The sequence below is a fragment of the Macaca fascicularis genome, chromosome 16, assembly GCF_037993035.2.
Source record: "Macaca fascicularis isolate 582-1 chromosome 16, T2T-MFA8v1.1".
Classification (NCBI taxonomy): Eukaryota; Metazoa; Chordata; class Mammalia; order Primates; family Cercopithecidae; genus Macaca; species Macaca fascicularis.
In genome coordinates, this window is record NC_088390.1 from 87376047 (window position 1) to 87394761 (window position 18715).

Sequence of the window (18715 nt, forward strand, 5' to 3'; positions counted from 1 at the left end):
CCTTTGATGCTTCCCTGGATAGAGAGAAAGGCCCCTGCAGCCAGGGAGGGGGATCCCCACAGCCAGGGAGGCAGCAAGAGGGGTCCTGGTGCTGCAGGACAGCAGGGAGGGCAGCTCAGTGCCCAGGTCTTCACCGGGCTGCCTGTGTTTGGCCCTAGGACATCCCCACGGGCGCAGACAGCTGCGTGACGAGCCTGTCCTGTGATTCCCACCGCTCACTCATCGTGGCTGGCCTCGGTGATGGCTCCATCCGTGTCTACGACAGAAGGATGGCACTCAGCGAATGGTACCTTGGCCCTGTCCTCTCCCTCCCCCAGTGGTGGCAGGGTACCTTCCAGGTGGTAGAGGCCGTGTCACTACCAGTTGGTTGGGTCCAGGTTTCTCAGTGAGATGCAAAGCTTCCCCAGGAGCCCACAATGGAGTATTTAGGCCAGTCCTGCTGGGCTCCCCAAAACCGCCAGGCCTGTCCCACCGAGGCCTATCCCACAGAGGTCCATCCCACAGCCTGTGGAGGAGCACGGGGTACTGGCCGTGTGGGATGAGCCAGTGGACTGGAGGCAGAGGCTATCGGGGTGAGGCGGGGGCCCCAGCCAGACACCTGCCACCTCTGAGCTCACCTGAACAGAATACCGCCACTGCCTGCCACCTCCTGGGTCACGCAGCAAGTGTCCAGGGAGGGATGTCTGAGGGCACACGCGTGGGCACAGCAGCCCCGGGCACTGCCTCCGCCGAGCACCCTGTGGGCAGGTGCTGTCCGGGCCTAGCAGGGGACAGTCTGCCTTGGCCCACATGGCTGATGCAGCAGAAGTAAATTTCACCCGGCACAGAGCGAGGATTCCCAGAAGGTCCTTGTGCCCCCAGCTTCATCAGCTTTAGATCTGGGATTCTCATTCCTAACCCTCCAGTCTGCACAGATCAGGCAGGCACAGTGAGGAGTTTTGAGGGAAGTAAAGCAAAGGGTGGGCAGGGCCTGGGAGCGCTGCAATGGCCGCCTGGCCCCCATCTCTGGGCAGCTCCCATGTGGCTCAGACAGTCCTCCAGCGGCCTGACGGTGACCTAGGGCCCAGCCCTGAGCCGGCCTGGGGAGGACACAGGGGGTCTCTGCTGGAGCAGGTCACCTGGAGGGGGCTCTGACCCTGCATGGGCACTAGCTCCTCCTGGGCAGCGGACGGGCGAGGGCCTGCGGACCCACTGGCACAGGCAGACGTGGGCAGTCCCCGGTGCGGACCCGCTGGCACAGGCAGACGTGGGCAGTCCCCGGTGCGGACCCGCTGGCACAGGCAGACCTGGGCAGCCCCCGGTGAGAGCCCGCTGGCACAGGCAGACGTGGGCAGTCCCTGGTGCGGACCCGCTGGCACAGGCAGACCTGGGCAGCCCCCGGTGAGAGCCCCGAAGGGTGGGGACATCCTTCGGGGAAGCCCACGCTGAGCGCCCCTCCCCTGCAGCCGCGTCATGACGTACCGCGAGCACACGGCCTGGGTGGTGAAGGCCTCTCTGCAGAAGCGCCCCGACGGCCACATCGTGAGCGTGAGGTGAGGAGCGCCGATGGTTAGCAGCCGCTCTGCTGTAAAAACATTATTTTCCCCCCTTTTAAAATATGTCCTTGGTATTTAAACAGCGGAAAGGGGATGGCATTTCGGGCGATAATTAACTCCTGCCCTGGAACTGGCCAGAAAGGTCCGGCACAGCCCCCAGGGGCCCGGGCGCGGCTGCTCCCCCTGCTGGGGGACACCTGACCTGCCGGCGCTGTGGGAACTTTCCTGGGCTGCCGCGCGGAGGGTCGGGGGGAGCTGGGCAGCGGCTCTCCCTCCACAGCAGGGGTGGCCGAGCGGCAGGGGCGGCGCATCCGCCAGGCATGTGGCAGTTGTCTGCACGTAAATTCAGTTCTGCGGCTTGGTGAATACAGCACCAAGAGCAGGGAATATTTATTTGCCTATTAAAGGGAGAGCAGAATGTAATTTATGAACACAAAGCCAGCATTTCTTCAAAGAGATGCTCTTTCCCCTCTTGTTTGTGATATAAAAACCAGACATAACTCTTGGGATGGACGCCTGCTAGGGTGGAAGGCAGGAGCCACGGGGCCTCAAAAGGGCCAGGCCATCCCTCAGGCCGCAGCCCGCCATCTAGGCTCTGTCTCCCGGGACTGCAGGCCCCTGTTGCATGAAATCTAATCTCTGGCTGGAAATGAAGCCAGTAGCTCACAGCCTCCTCCTGCGTCTGTGCTCGTGGCCGTTTCTCTAGGCGGGAAAGCTCCGGGCCTTTTCTGGCTCTGAGGGAGCTCGAGGGGCAGCCTTGACCCTGAGACCGGTGCGGGGGCGTGTCTGGGCCCGGCCTGGGCAGCCCTCACAGGGGCGCTGAGCATCCAGGCAGCCTTTTCCTTGAGCAGTGTGTGTGCAAACAGGCGTGCGACCCCCACACCCAGTTCCGCCGTCCCCCGGTTAGGCCCCTCCTGGGGGCTCCGGGTGGAGGTGTCACCGTGACCCTCTCTTGGCAGTGTCAATGGAGACGTGCGCATCTTTGATCCCCGGATGCCCGAGTCGGTGAATGTGCTTCAGATCGTGAAGGGGCTGACAGCCCTGGACATCCACCCCCAGGCGGACCTGATCGCATGGTAGGCGCCGCCTCCCTGGCCTCCGAGCTCCCTGCCTCCGGCCTCTGTGCAAACACGAGGCTCTTGTGTGCCTGCCCCACAGGAGCTGAAGGAGGGCAGGGGAGGATTTCACTGCTGTTGGGACATAAAAACAAAAGATCTCTGCCCACCACATCCTCCTCCCAGGATCAACTCTCAGGGCCCTGCCAGGCCCGAGTCCTCAGTGAGAGTGACCAGAGGGTCACACCTGCCCCGAGCCGGCCTGTCCCTGCAGTCTCAGCCTGTGCACCTGTCTTTCTTCCATCCTCAGAGGAGAGGGCAGTGACACTGGGACCCTTTCTCTCCCCACAGTGGCTCCGTCAATCAGTTCACTGCCATCTACAATGGGGGCGGCGAGCTGATCAACAACATCAAGTACTACGACGGCTTCATGGGTCAGCGGGTCGGCGCCATCAGCTGCCTGGCCTTCCACCCACACTGGGTCAGTGCAGCGGTGGGTGGGGGCTGGGGGCCGGGGGCCGGGGGCCAGGGGCGAGGGATGGGAGGCAAGGGGGCCAGACAGCAGGGGTCCTGCCTGGGCACCCCACACCACAGTGGGGTCCACTGGCCACCTGAAGAAGAGACTTGCCCGGGGCCCAGAATCTCCAGGGCCCCTGACCCACCCTATACTCGCCCTGGAAGCAGAGCTCCAGTCACGTCACTCTGGGAAGAATTGACGGCGCATGCACAGTGGTCGGGCAGAGCTCCTGCCCTCAGACCCTGCACTAAAGCCATCCCTGGGGACCTCCAGGCAGAGTCGCTCAGGGTGTCCATTCCTGTGCAGCCTTCACCCCGTCCCCTGTGCAACCCTCACCCCGTCCCCTCTGCAGGCCTCACCCCGTCCCCTGTGCGACCCTCACCCCGTCCCCTGTGCGACCCTCACCCCGTCCCCTCTGCGACCCTCACCCCGTCCCCTGTGCAACCCTCACCCCGTCCCCTGTGCAACCCTCACCCCGTCCCCTCTGCAGCCCTCACCCCGTCCCCTGTGCGGCCCTCACCCCGTCCCCTGTGCGGCCCTCACCCCGTCCCCTGTGCGACCCTCACCCCGTCCCCTCTGCAGCCCTCACCCCGTCCCCTCTGCGACCCTCACCCCGTCCCCTCTGCGGCCCTCACCCCGTCCCCTCTGCGACCCTCACCCCGTCCCCTCTGCGGCCCTCACCCCGTCCCCTCTGCGGCCCTCACCCCGTCACCTCTGCGGCCCTCACCCCATCCCCTCTGTGACCCTCACCCCGTCCCCTCTGCGACCCTCACCCCGTCCCCTGTGCAGCCCTCACCCCCATCCCCTGTGTGACCAAGTCCTTACCCCGTCCCCTGTGCAGCTGGGCCCCACCTGCACGGCTCTCTGGCCTTGGTTGCAGCCTCCCCACGTGGCTTCAGGCCATTGTCTTTAGATTAGGATCCTGCCCACCTGCCTTCTTGCGTTCATGCCTTCAGGCTTCAGGCATGCAGCTCTGCTAACGTGTGACATTAGATCCCAGAGCTGTCCCTGAGGGGCAGTGCTGAAAAAAACACGCAGGGCCCGGGGGCAGCACCACACCTCTCACGGAGTGCACCATGCATGGGCCCTGCAGAGAGGACTGGTGGGGACCGGCCCAGCATTTCCGGGCCTGAGGTGGGCGCAGGGATTCCTGAGACCCCGGCAGGAGCTGCCTAAGGATGCGGGTTGGCCCGCACGCCGCCCCCCGCCCGCAGTGTCCGCACCTGAACCCCTGCTTACCCTTCTGCTCTCTCCTTGCAGCCTCACCTGGCCGTGGGAAGCAACGACTACTACATCTCCGTGTACTCGGTGGAGAAGCGCGTCAGATAGCGGCGCGACCCGGCCCGCCAGGCCACGGCCGCCTGCTGTACATAGTGAAGCTGCCACTTGCCGGGGCGCGGGGTGTCGGCTGCTGCGGCCCCGCGGTGTGAACGTTGGCTGCTGCCTTAGCTGCTGATGACGGCAGGAGGGCCCTGCTACTCGCTTTTGTCTGTCTTCGCTGTCGTGTCCGGAACGTCAGGGACGGGGAGGGCTTAGGTTGACGGTGGCTTCCCACTGAGCACCAGCATCCAGGTGCACCCCCGCGGCCGCAGCGGTCTGTCCCTCTCCTGTTCTGTGTTTCTCTGAGACGTTGAAAGGGGAAACACCTCATTTTATTTCCATGTAATCAGAGCATTAGCTGCAGCAAAACCCCCAGACAGCCCTGGAGGAGAGGCAGGCGCTGGGGCTCCTGCGGGTCCCTGGAGCAGCCGTCCCCATCAGGCCAAGAGCGAGCGAGAGGTGCTGCCCCAGCCAGGCCCACCGCCTCTCACAGTCAGTGCACGCAAGCAGGGACATTTCCTAGCCGGCTGGGGCACACTGGAAATTCGGGAAACCAAGAGAAAGGAAGAAGGAGACGCCCCTCTAGCTGGTGGTATGAAGAAAGCCGCCCAGGGGGCCGGGCTGTCCTTGGCCGCTGGCCGCATCACTGAACGGGAGGAGCGCAGCGCCTCCTCCACAGCCCACCCTCCCTGCACCTCCAGGTCTCTAGACTCTAGTTTTGGCCCCTCATGCAGAGCTGTCAGCAGGGGCCTCTGTGGCCGCGCACCGAAGAGGCAGGTCCTTGGCAGTGTAGCCCCTGCCTTAGTCCACAGGGCTCCTTTCCCTCCGAAGGGCTGCTCTTCCCCACACGCGCAGGGGCGGCGACCCGGCCTGTGGTCTCCGTGCCTGTGCCCACACACGGGTGTAGCACACGCATGTGCGGGCACCACGGCTGGCACCCTGGGGGCACACATGCAGGCGGCGTGGTCTCCCTGCTCTGTCCGCACACGTTCATCACACACAGGTGAGAGGCACTGCCGGGTCCTAGACGGCTCTGGGTGACACCAGCCCCATCTCCAGCCCTGAGTCGCCCATGCTGATGCGACCTTGGCTTGCAGCTGGGCCTGTGGTGCAGACAGGAGCTGTGTGGACAGTCCCGCCCAGGAGGGGCCTCAGGGCAGTTTTGCAAACAGAACACAACCACAATGATGGTATTTTGAAAAGCATTTTTTCCATGTTCGTCGGGAATCAGGATTATTGAGAGGTGGAGGAGCCAAGTGGCTTCATTGCGGCAGTAAGAGGCCCACAACCACGGGAGTGAGAGCGGGCACGGCGAGGCCCGGCTCCCCTGTGGTGTGACTGGCATCCTGCCGTGGCCAAGAGCATCTTCTGGGTGGATGGAACCCTGCCTAGCTGCGTTTGGTCAGAGAAACACGTGGTCTTCAGGGGGCTGAGCTGGAGTCTGAGCTGGGGCTGGCCGGGACATGACAAGGTGGGACAGAGGCGGCCCCTCCGCTGCTCTTTTTTGAAATGTGAGCTCCCACCAGAAGAAGGTTCCGGCACGAATCCCATCCCCACGTCTGGGCCGAGCGAGCAGACCAGGTCCAGAAGGTGTAGAGGGCCCCAACCCCCACAAGTCCCGGCCTCACTCAGCTCACAGGGCATGCCAGGCGGCAACACCAGAATCTTCCAGAAGCCCAGCTCCACCCGCACACACAGCTTCCCGTCCAGTCCTTCAACTCGATTCTTACCTAACACGCGTTTCTGTTTGTTTTGAGACAAAACCACCACCTGTCAAAAGGCAGGTGGCTCCAGAGGGGACAAGACCCTCCTGCGCCCACTCCGCCCTGGAGCCGCCCCCGCGGGCTCCGCGTGCCACCTGCACGTGGGCTGTCTTCACAGGTCCGATGCGGAAATTCAATCACGACGTCAACCAGGGCTCGAGAGAGCGCCGGCCTAAAGGCTCCTTATCTCTATTTATTTTACCAAATGCGAATTGAGAAAGACTTTGACAAAACACAAAATGGCAATGTGAAGCTAAGAGCAGGACAAACAGTAAACAACACGCGCAGACTCTGGCTGGCGGCTGTGTCTTTACACAAACTGCCCACCCCCACCGCAGGGGTCGTAGGTCAGAGGAGGGGTGGGGGGACCTTGCCCGGGTCCCCCTGCTGTCCCCAGGGCCACCAGCAGCTCTGCGTCCTGGGCACTCTCCAGGCAGGCACCACGGCCATAGGGAGCCTGGCATGTTCAGGGGTGTGCAAAGGTCTCGGTCCTCATCTCCCGGGCAGCAATGCTCCTCCCAGGCAGTGCCCCCAGCCTGTGGCACAGACCCCACGTCGGGGAGCGCGCTCTGTGGTGAGAGCTGTGCTGTGACGTAGGCCGGACACATTTCTTTCTTTTTTTTTTTTTTTTTTTTTTTGAGACAGAGTCTCGCTCTCTCGCCCAGGCTGGAGTGCGGTGGCGCGTTCTCGGCTCACTGCAAGCTCCGCCTCCCGGGTTCACGCCATTCTCCTGCTTCAGCCTGGCAAGCAGCTGGGACTACGGGTGCCCGCCACCACGCCCAGCTAATTTTTTGTATTTTTTTTTTTAGTAGAGACAGGGTTTCACCGTGTTAGCCAGGATGGTCTCGATCTCCTGACCTCGTGATCCGCCCGCCTCGGCCTCCCAAAGTGCTGGGATTACAGGCATGAGCCACCACACCCGGCCCACATTTCTTTTTCTTTAAAATGACGGTTACCCTCTCACAGTCAGAGGCCCCTTTCAAGTCTGCGTTGAAATCTGGGCCACGTCAGAGTTGCTGGGGGAGAAGCCACTTGCCCACCTCTGGAGGCCTCCGCTCTCCTTGACTCGTGGCCCCTTCCACTTCAGGGCCTCTGAGCCACGCCCACCACCACTTCTCCTCCTGATGCCGGAAGTGTTTCCAGGCCTGGGGGCCCTGCCCGCCTCGGGTTGTGCGGGTCCTTAGTCCTAATCACATCTGCACATCCCTCTGGTCAACTCTTTCTGGGTTTTTTGTTTTGAGACGGAGTCTCGGTCACCCTGGCTGGAGTGCAGTGGCGCGATCTTGGCTCACCTCAACCTCTGCCTCCCGGGTTCCAGCAGTTCTCCTGCCTTAGCCTCTCGAGTAATGAGTAATTAGCCACCACACCTGGCTAATTTTTATATTTTTAGTAGAGACGGGGTTTCGCCATGTTGGCCAGCCTGGTTTTGAACTTTTGACCTCAGGTGATCCACCCGCCTCAGCCTCCCAGCGTGAGCCACCACGCCTGTCCCTCTCTGGCCAATTAAGGCTCCTGTTTCTAGATCACACTCTGCTCTGCAGGTCGTGGTCTGTCCCCTGGGGCTTTTCGCAAGCAGGAAGGTCTGTGCAGGGGTTGGCAGCTGGGGAGAATGTTCTGGAAGCCACAGCAGAGGCAACAGGCCTGGGCATGGTCCTGCAGGGTGAGTGGGAGACAAGGGTCTGTGGGGACGGTCATGTCAGCCACTCTGCACCACCACAGGGCCCTGACTTCCTGGAGAGCTTGGGAACAGGCTCTTGTCCCCCGACCAGATGTTGGGTCTCAGGCATTGAGTAACCTGCCCAAAGCCCTGTCTGTCGGGTGGTGGCAGTGACTGGGGTCCTAACACCACCCCAAGGCCATGTGCAGAGACGTTTGCTCCAACACTCGGGCTGGGGGGTGGGTTGGGGCTGGGGGAGCCACACACTCTGGACCTACAGGTGCTGCCTGTGCAAGGCATGTCCCGCCCTGGAGCAGGCGGGTGGGAGTGGCAGCTCGGGACCCAGAGGCGGCACCTGCTACCCGCTGGTCCCCACCCACCATGGCCTCATCACCAGGGCTCGTGCCTCCTCAAGGACGTCCTCTCTCGCTCAGCACTGCGCTGAATGGCCCTTCAGGGCTTTCTTCGTGTTCATGTCATCCCTTATTCCAGTCACTGCAGCCTGGGTGGCCCTGGGAGGGGCAGAGGCCGGGAAAGCCCCTCTGGAGGCTCTTTTTTTTTTTTTTTGAGGCGGAGTCTCGCTCTGTCGCCCAGGCTGGAGTGCAGTGGCCGGATCTCAGCTCACTGCAAGCTCCGCCTCCCGGGTTCCCGCCATTCTCCTGCCTCAGCCTCCCGAGTAGCTGGGACTACAGGCGCCGCCACCACGCCCGGCTAATTTTTTTTTTTGTATTTTTAGTGGAGACGGGGTTTCACTGTGTTAGCCAGGATGGTCTCGATCTCCTGACCTCGTGATCCGCCCGTCTCGGCCTCCCAAAGTGCTGGGATTACAGGCTTGAGCCACCGCGCCCGGCCTGGAGGCTCTTGACAAGGTCCTTAGAGGGTGGGCAGGCGTGGGGGTCAGCCAGGCCGGGGACAGCAGCAGCGCCTGCCGTGGGACACGTGGGTGCACGGAGGCTGGGTGGGTGTGGCCAGGGCGGGGGCACAGCAGAGAATGGAGGGCCAAGATTTGAGAACAGCCTTGGCCTTGAGGCCCCTGTGTCCCCAGAATGACAGAGCCACTCTGCCCGAAGCTTCCTGTGGCTGCGGCCACCAACGTCCACAAGCTATGGCCACTGAGAGCAACACAGATGCAGACTCAGGCTCACTGGGCTAAAATCCAGGATTTGGCCGGGCTGCGCTCCCCTGGACAGACCCCTTTCTCACGTGTTCCAGCTCCCAGAGGCAGCCTGCAGCCCATGGCTCCAGCCCCTTCCTCTCTCTTCAGAGCCAGCAGTTGCTGGTCCAGTCCTCACCTCCTCACTGAGCCTGACCCGCCTGCCTCCCTCCTCCACTTTTTTTTTTTTGAGAGGGTCTCACTGTCACCCAGGCTGGAGTGCAGGGGTGTGTCATGGCCACTGCAGCTTTGACCTCCTAGGCTCAAGCAATCCTCCCACCTCAGCCTCCTGAGTAGCTGGGACCACAGGCATGCGCCACCACACACAGCTAATTTTTGTTTACTTTTTGTAGAGTCGAGACTCAGTCTCACTTTGTTGCCCAGACTGGCTTCGAACTCCTGGATTCAGGGGATCGTGCTACCTCGGCTTCTCAAAGCGCTGGGATTGCAGGTGTGAGCCCCACGCCAGCCCCTCCTCCACTTTTAAGGAACTTGTGATTACACTGGGCCCCCCTGGATGCTCCAGGGTCACCTCCCTAGTTTCAAGTCAGCTGATCCAACCTTCGTTTCAAATACAACCTGGATCCCCCGAGCTAGGTAGTCACAGGCTGCCACTAGGATGTGGATGTCATTAGGGGCACTATGCTGCCAACCAATCCCTGTCTGCAAGCCAAAGACCCTCCCACCAGGCAGAGCCCATGAACACTCAGGGGTCTTGGGCAGCAGGCGGGTGGCACAGGGCGAGGAGATGCTCAGTGGGGTTGGGGGAAGCACCGGCCCCAGTGGGGCTCCCAGATCTCAGGGCCAAGGCATGGGGAGCTGATACCACGTCCGAGTGCCTGGGGCTGCCGGTAAACAAGTCGATCCCCCGTGACACAGTGGCTGCTCCCGAGCCCCAGCCAGGGCCAGAACGCAGGGCACGAGCAGTTGCCATGGAATCCTGGAATTCTGCACTGAATTGCAGTTTGTTTCAGGCAAGGATGCCTGGCACTCACGCCGCTGTGCTGGGCGGGTTTCTGTTGAGAGTCCTGTTTTTCCCATTAGCATCAGTTTTTCTGTCACTGAGACTTGAGTACAAATCGAGTGCTCGTAAACATGGGGATGGGCGCGCGGCAGAAGCTGGCCTCGGGGGAGGCGAGGGCTGAGTCAGGCCCACACCTGCCCCTGCTGCTACCAGACCCCGCGTGGCTGTGGCGAAGGGACCAGGCCTGGTGACACCACGTGGAGGAACGCTCAGTCCTCCGGCGAGGGACTGGTAAGGGCCAGGGGTGGCCACAGGGGCTGTCCCACCAAGGAGTGCCCACCGGAGTGTCAGCCACTGAGGCTGCCTCTCATGGAGGCTCCTGCTCATCGCAGCTCTGCTAGGTGGGACCACAGGCACCCGCCAGATGGGCAGCTGTGACCTCCAACACATATCTGTGCCTGGCCCCCTTCCAGGGGTCTCGGCAGATAGCCCTCGGGAGGTGGCAGAGCAGTTGTCCTCTGGGGGTCTGCGTCTCAGACTCAGTTACCGGGTGGTCCGGAGCTCATACGTACCCAGACGGAACAGAGCCTCAGAGTCAGGCACAGACCGGGAAGGAAACCTTGAAGGGCACAGGGCAGGCAGGGAGGCCAGGGCAGGGGCCAAGCAGGGCCTCCCACATCCGCCTGCGGAAGCCCCAGCACTGGAATCCCTGCACCCGGGCCTGAGGCTGTGTTTGGAGACAGGACCTTTGCACGGGTGAGTACGGTGAAACGAGGTCACCGGGGGGGGCCCTAATGCAATAGGACTAGTGTCCTTATGAGAAGGAAGATTAGGACGCAGCTGTGCACAGAGGGACAGCCATGCAAGGACACAGCCTACCTGCCAGGGAGAGTGGTCCGGGAAGAAGGTAGCCCAGAGGCCCCTCCATCTCCATGTCCAGCCTCCAGACGGAGTGGGTGGGAGGGAATACAAGCCTGCTGCTCAGGCTGCCGGGCCCACGGTGGTTTGCTAGGTGGCCCAGGGACACTGACGCCACCGTGGCACCTCCAAGCCCCAGCCTGTACCTCATCTTAACATGGGGACAGTCACTGCAGGCAGGAGTGCTGTGAGCAAACAAGATCACAGAAGCTTCCAGAACGGCACAGGCACCAGGGAAGCACCTGATGGACCCTGTCCGAGGTCACACCTGAGGACTCACAACTGCGGGTGCCACAGGGGTTGGGAGCTGGGAAGAACACAGCTCAGCCAGTGCCAAGTCCCAGGGCAGCACGGTATCCACCTAGACCATCAGAGGAGAGCGGACCCTGAGCTGGGCCTGGTCACCTGGTGCCACCCAGATGAGGCCATATCCTGTCGGTGGCTCCTGAGCTGGAGGAGGAAGAGCCCAACCGCGTGGGCCCTGCCCGTCCTTCCCGCTCCTCCACCTTGGGAAGGAGCCTCCTGCAGCTGTTGAGATGGCTTCCCTGCCCATCCCATCCTCCCCTGCGCATCCCGTCGGCCTGACTGCAGCCTCCTCTGCATAATGAGCCGGGGGGTCCCTCCTCCTGGGCCCCACAGTCCCTGTGCTGGCCCTGCCATCCCAGGGGCAGGAGCAGCCACAGGGGTCCTGGGGCTCTGAGGCTCCATCCACTGTTGTGTGACCCAGGCACCAGTGTCCACAGAACACAGGACAAGAGTTACACGCCCAGCCCCGCCACCCCACTGTGAGGACAGAGAAGGCATGGTGTGACCTGCCGCCTGGTGGAGGGCTGTGACCATGGAGGGTGCTGGGATGAGAGCTTTGGGTGGCCTGGATGCACCTACCCCCGCTGCTGCCTGGAAGTGGGGTCTCTGCTCCCCAGGGCTGGGGGGCCATGAGTTCACCTCTGTCGTCGGTGTCAGCATGACAAACCCCACTAGTGCCGCTCACAGCAGGAGCCCACATCTCAGGCCAGCCCCTCTGCCACGCCACCTGCCTCACAGCCAGAGGTGGAAACAGCAACTCTGGGGAGAACTGGGGGTGCCGTGGCCACCGGGTCCCTGAGGCTCATGGAGGAGACCGAGGCGAGGAGAGCCGTGGCGCCGGGCCCTGCCTTCAGAACCAAGCGCTCGCCCTTTGCAGCTGCAGAGCTGTCCCAACGGGTGGGGGCGGGGCTGCCGTGTAGCTGTGCAGAGCGCTCTAAACGGGGTCTGTCGCCGGCTCCTGAGCTCATGGGTTCTCCCGAGATGCTTGTGGCACATGAGTCATTGTCCTTCTTAACAGCATCGCTGAACGGAGAAAAGGCCCTTTGGAAATTGATCGCAGCCCCTGGATGTGTCTCTTGGAGCACAGGTCCCTCAGTTCCCACCTGGCAAACCAGGCTTCATGTGCCCAAGACAGGGCTGGGCAGCCCATGCGCTCCACCCCTCCCCCGCCAGCCTGCACTTCCTCCCCCATCACCCATGCAGCCCCTGAGACACCCGCTGTCCCCGGCCCTGGGTCCTGATATGGCAGGAAAGGCAGTTCAGGACCCCCCACCTCCCACCTCCTCCTCCAAAACCCAGACCTCACTTCCCAGAAGGCCATCACTGCAGCGTCCTCCAAACAGCCTGTGGCCCCACAGGCATACTCCGAGTTTGCTTCCAGGGGCCGGGAAGTGAGGAGCCCCCAGTGCTGAGGCCAGGGACACTCATGCAGGGCTCACAGCCACCAGCAACAGCCAACAAGGTCACTACCCAAGGCTGCTTCAGTCATCCTGCCAGGTGGCCTCCTGGGCCCAGAAGGCTGATGTCACTCACACTCAGCATCGGAGGGCAGACGCCATCTGATGAGGTCAGAAGAGCTGCCCAGACCCCAGGACCCCCACTGAGATCCCCACAGCCTGGCGGGGCCAACAGAACCACAGCCGCATCTGCAGGGAGAGGCACGGGGTACCTCAAAGCTGTGGGTTCCCCTCTGGCCTCCCCTTGGAGGCTCTCCTGGCTGCCCTCCAGGGTCATCCACCATCCACCACAGGCAAGCTGGAGGGGTGGGTGGAAAGGCTTTGCCAGAGGGTCTAAATCCCCAGGGCCCTCCAGGAAGGACAAGCTGTGGGGCCAGGAAGCTCCACAGCCTCCAACTCAGGGCTGGCAGGAGCTGGGGGCTAGGAATTCCCCACATGGGGTCCCAGCCTCACCTCCCAGCAAGGGGAGGCCCAGAGAACTGCCCGCACACCCCCACCAACCGCTCCCCAGTCCTGGCCCCTGCCTGGCTCACCGTGGTCAGAGTTCGCCCCACAGAGAACCAGCTCCCAACTGCCGGCTGCTTCCACCTTCAGCAGCTGCTGGGTCAACCAGGTCCCACCCTGCAGCCAACCAGGCCCCACCTGCAGCCAACCAGGTCCCACCCTGCAGCCAACCAGGCCCCACCTGCAGCCAACCAGGTCCCACCTGCAGCCAACCAGGCCCCACCTGCAGCCAACCAGGTCCCACCCTGCAGCCAACCAGGCCCCACCCTGCAGCCAACCAGGCCCCACCTGCAGCCAACCAGGCCCCACCTGCAGCCAACCAGGCCCCACCTGCAGCCAACCAGGTCCCACCCTGCAGCCAACCAGGTCCCACCTGCAGCCAACCAGGTCCCACCTGCAGCCAACCAGGCCCCACCTGCAGCCAACCAGGTCCCACCCTGCAGCCAACCAGGCCCCACCTGCAGCCAACCAGGTCCCACCCTGCAGCCAATCAGGTCCCACCTGCAGCCAACCAGGTCCCACCTGCAGCCAACCAGGCCCCACCCTGCAGGCAACCAGGTCCCACCCTGCAGGCAACCAGGTCCCACCCTGCAGCGAGGGCCCCCAAACCCAGCACTGGGGGAGCCAGCCCAGAAAGCACCAGCCCCAGGGCAGCACAGGGCCTCTCACAGCCCCCCAGCGAGCAGCCCGGGATCCAGAAGGTGCCAGGGAGTGCAAGAGCAAGGCACATTGGGTTTACCAGCCACGGCCCCCTCCATGCCCTCCGTGTTAGAAGGAGAAAGAAAACGCAGGAGATGCAGACTGTGGAGCGGGACCAGCCACCACCTGCGTGGAGCAGAGGCCCAGTGGGCACGGGATCTGGACCAACAGAGCCTGCCTGGGTGGCGCACACCATCTATGTGAGAGACAAGAGTTTAAGGGCTCCCAGAAAGGCCCCCAGCCATGGCAAGGAGGGGCTGGATGCAGGAGAGGCAGTTTGTCGCTGGCACGGTAGCACGACCTGCCCTACAGGAGGAGGAGCCCCTGGGCAGTAACACAGCTGACCTCATCTTCATACTCTGAGCCCAGCTTCTCCCCTAACTGGAAGACCCAGATGAGGCACTGCTGTCAACCCAGTTGGCTAGGAAAGCCCTGACTGTGTGCAGGATGCCCATCCTCACAGCCTGTAAAGGGAGGAGACTGGGCCAGGCGCAGTGGCTCACACCTGTAATCCCAGTACTTTGGGAGGCCAAGGCAGGCGGATCACGAGGTCAGGAGATTGAGACCATCCTGGCTAACACGGTGAAACCCCGTCTCTACTAAAAATACAAAAAAAGTAGCCGGGCGTGGTGGCAGGTGCCTGTAGTCCCAGCTACTCAGGAGGCTGAGGCAGGAGAATGGCGTAAACCAAGAAGGTGGAGCTTGCAGTGAACCGAGAGATCACGCCACTGCACTCCAGCCTGGGCGACAGAGCGAGACTCCGTCTCAAAAAAAAAAAAAAACAAGGTCAAAGTCATATACCTGAGGTTAGCGGGGGGCAAAGTCGGTGTCACATCTGCGCTGGCCCCCAAGACCGCCCCATGGGTCTATCTCCAAAAAAGGCTGGTGATGACATTGCCAAGGCAACCAGTGACTGGAAGGGTCTGAGGATTACAGTGAAACTGACCATTCAGAACAGACAGGCCCAGAGTAAGGTGGTGCCTTCTGCCTCTGTCCTGATCATCAAAGCCCTCAAGGAACCGCCAGGAGACAAAAAGAAACAGAAAAACATTAAACACAGTGGAAATATCACTTTTGATGAGATTGTCAACATTGCTCCACAGATGCGGCACTGACCTTTAGCCAGAGAACTCTCTGGAGCCGTTACAAAGATCCTGGGGACTGCCCAGTCTCCGGGCTGCAATGCTGAAGGCCGCCACCCTCATGACATAGATGACATCAACAATGGTGCCGGGGAATGCCCAGCTAGTTAAGCACAAAGGAAAATACTTCAATAAAGGATCATTTGACAATTAAAAAAAAAATAAAAAGAAAACCAGAAAATCACAAGTTGATGAGGATGTGGACAAATTGAAACCCTCCTGCATTGCTGGTGAAAATGGAAAATTGTGCAGCCACTGGGGAAAATCGTTCGGTGGTTCCTCAAGAAGTTAAGCCTGGGATCACCATTAGACCCAGCAATTCCACTCCCAGATATATACCCAAGAGAAATTAAAACATGTCCATGCAGAAACTTGTACAGGAATGTTTATAGGACATTATTCATAACGGCCAAAAGGCAGAAACAACCAAAGGTGCAACGATGAATGAATAGATAAACACAATGTGGTATATTCATACTGTGGAATATTATGCAGCCTTGAAAAGGAAGCACTGAAGCATGCTATAATGAGGATGCCTCCTGCAAACACATGGAATAAAAGAGGCCAGATTCCAGAGGCCATATTGTGCAATTCCTTTTATATGACATATCCAGAATAGGTAAAACCATCCCAACTGCAGAAAGGAGACTGGTGGCACCAGGGGGTGAGGGGAGAGGAGGAATGAGCGGTGGCACTAAGTTTTGTGTTTTTTTTTTTTTTTTGAGACAGAGTTTTGCTCTTGTTGCCCAGGCTAGAGTGCAATGGTGCAATCTTAGCTCACTGCAACTTCCACCTCCTGGGTTCAAGTGATTCTCCTGCCTCAGCCTCTCTAGTAGCTGGGATTACAGGCACCCACCACCATGCCCAGCTAATTTTGTGTTTTTAGTAGAGACGGGGTTTCTCCATGTTGGTCAGGCTGGTCCGAACTCCCGACCTCAGGTGATCCGCCCGCCTCGGCCTCCCGGAGTGCTGGGATTACAGGTGTGAGGCACCGCACCTGGCCCTTACTGAGTATTTTTCTGGGGTGATTAAAATGTTTTGACACCAGATAGAGATGGTGGTTGTACAACATTGTGAATACACTAAATGCCACTGAAATGTACACTTTAAAATAGTTAATGGGGCCGGGCGCGGTGGCTCACGCCTGTAATCGCAACACTTTGGGAGGCCGAGGTGGGCAGATCACCTGAGGTCAGGAGTTCAAGACCAGCTTGGTCAACATGCCATCTAAGCTAAAAATACAAAAATTAGCCAGGCGTGGTGGTGCATGCCTTTCATCCCACCTACTCAGGAGGCTGAGACAAGAGAATTGCTTGAACCTGGGAGGCAGAGGTTGCAGTGAGCCAAAATTGTACCGCTACACACCAGCCTGGCCAACAGAGCAAGACTCTGTCTCAATAAATAAATAAATAATAAAATAAAATGATTAGTTGTTAGCCAGATGTGGTGGCACAGACTGTAGTCCTAGCTACACGGGAGGCTGAGGTGGGAGGATTGCCTGGGCCCAGGAGTTGGAGGCTGCAGTGAGCTATAATTGCCACCGCACCCCAGCCTGGGTGACAGAATGAGACTCTGTCTCTAAAAAATAAAAATAAAATCAATTAGTTAATTGCGTGTTATATGAATTACACTGCCATTTTTTTTCATTGACGAAAATACAAACTGACGCCAGAGAACGCGGCTCCGGTCGTGCCTTTGGTCCCTCCAGGTTTGAGCGAGAGGATTTGCTGTGAGAAACAGAAGTCTCTTAAGACAGTGGCCTGAGAGGGAGGGTGCCTGCTGCCTTGGTCTGAACATCGTGTCCCTCCAAACCCCCGTTGGAACTGAATCCCCAGTCTAGCGTATTAAGAGGTGGGGCCCTTCAGGGTAACTGGGTCATGAGGGCGCCTCCCCTGTGAGTGGGATTAAAAGCCTGTATAAGAGGCTTCACACCTCGGCTCCCTTTTGCTCTCCTGCCTCCTGCCATAGGGGGACACAGTGCTCAAGGCGCCATTGTGGAAGCTGAGAGCCACCCTCCCCAGACACGGGACTTCCAGCTCATTGACCTTGGACTTCTCAGCCTCCAGAACCGCAAGAAAGAAATGTCCATTGTTCACAAATTACCCGGTCTCTGAATTCTGTTACAGCAGCGTGAACAGACTAGGATCCAAGGACTCGCCAAGGACCCTAAGGGGCCGGAGTCATGAGACACAAATCCAGGCCTGGAACAGCCCAGAAAAACAGGCGAACATCAGGCAGCCCCAGGGACCCACTGCTCTCATGGTCACGAGGCCAGCAGCCCAGCCCCCAGCTCTGTGATCCCCTCATCTCTGGGGGAAGTCACCTGGAGGGGCCCCTGTGGCCAGGACTGAGGCCTCCTGCCCACAACCACTCAGATGAGCGTGGAGGTGACTCCGGCAGCCTCCCGGGCTTGAGATGAAGCCGGCCAGCAGCAGAGCTGCAGAATTCTGACTCCAGGGGCGGCCTGTGCCACTACACATTCATCATCTATCACGCGCAATAAGTGACCCAAGGACTCAGCAGCTGAAAGCGGCTGACATCATCGCACACACTCTCAGGCCAGGAGACCAGAAGTGGCTCAGCAGGAAGCCGGGCTCGGGTCTCCCAGGGGTGGCCATCCAGCTGTCAGCCAAGAGGGAGGCCACCGTGCCATTAATGACCCAATCTCAAAAGTGACCTGCCATCACTCTGCTCTGCCCTTGGTCACTCAGACCAACCCAGCGCAGGGTGAGTGGGGACGCAAGGACCATCTGAGGGCCTGTGGCAGCCTCCTGTGGCCACAGCTGATGTGAGCTCATCCCACCTCCCCGAGCTTCCTCCTGCCCCAAGCCTGGTCTTCTGGCCCCTTCCTGGCTCTCTTCAAGCCATCCCGCCCAGCATCCTTCCTGAGCTTCAGATCATTGGCACAGCGCACCCAAAACACACCCTCCAGGCCCGGGCGATCCCCCTCCTGGCTGCTCATGTCCCCTCAGGCATGTGAGCCTCCCAGTCGCCTGATTCCGGCCACGACCATCCCTCCGGGGGGCCACTTCAGCTGCCTGCCTGGCAGTCCCAGCTCCACCCCGCACAGGCCGCTATACTCCTCCCTGCCTCAGTTTCCCCCATGGAATGCAGACGGTCCCCCGTCCTCCTGGAAGGCTGGCTGTGTGGGAGCTGGGGCAGTGGTGTGTGTGCAGCCTGTGACCCCTGTGTCAGCCGATGTCATCTGCTAAGTGGCGTCACGTCTGCCCAGGGGCTTAGGCCAAAGGCTGACTTCGCCCCCATGCCCCTTCCCCTCAGGGCCGTTCCTGCCCATCCAGCTGCTCTCACCAGGTTGACCCATGGCCTCCAAGCCTGTTTCCCTCCTGGGTGAGGGCCAAGTGCTTCTGGCTGGCCGAAAACAGGGGCGGACCAGCCCCGGGGCTGCCATGCCCCACCCACCAGCCAGTCCTGGCATTGCACTGTCACCCCGCTGTCCCTCTATCTGGGGTTCAGGCTCCTGAGATCAGATCCCATATCCTCAAGGAAGAGTTCCCTGACTACCCACCCAGCATCCCTCCACCTCAGCACCCCTCCATTCCCCTGTATCCCCTGTCGTATGCAAACCCCATGACAAAGGGACTGCAGTTCTCAGAGCAGGGCCTGCCCAAGGTAGGCGCTGAAGGAATGAATGATTATGAATGAGTGTATGAGTGAGTGAGTGAGTGAGTGGGTGAATGAGTGGGTGAAAAAGTTAATGAGCAAGT

The 18715-nt window shown here is 60.5% G+C and overlaps 1 protein-coding gene and 1 pseudogene across 4 annotated transcripts in view; one reads left to right on the plus strand and one right to left on the minus strand.

Moving 5' to 3' along the window:
- Positions 1-6479, plus strand: part of RPTOR (regulatory associated protein of MTOR complex 1) — a 418470-nt gene extending 411991 nt beyond the window's left edge. For all 4 annotated transcript variants that reach the window (XM_005585210.5, XM_065532458.2, XM_074020858.1 and 1 more), the window contains 5 exons: positions 159-286; positions 1446-1532; positions 2495-2611; positions 2942-3071; positions 4368-6479. In XM_005585210.5, the coding sequence (XP_005585267.1) occupies positions 159-286; positions 1446-1532; positions 2495-2611; positions 2942-3071; positions 4368-4436 (531 nt within the window). In that variant the 3' untranslated portion in view covers positions 4437-6479. The remainder of the gene's footprint in view (positions 1-158; positions 287-1445; positions 1533-2494; positions 2612-2941; positions 3072-4367) is intronic.
- Positions 6480-9620: 3141 nt separating this feature from the next.
- On the minus strand, positions 9621-12599 carry LOC102116084 (uncharacterized; annotated as a pseudogene).
- Between the last annotated feature and the right edge of the window lie 6116 nt (positions 12600-18715).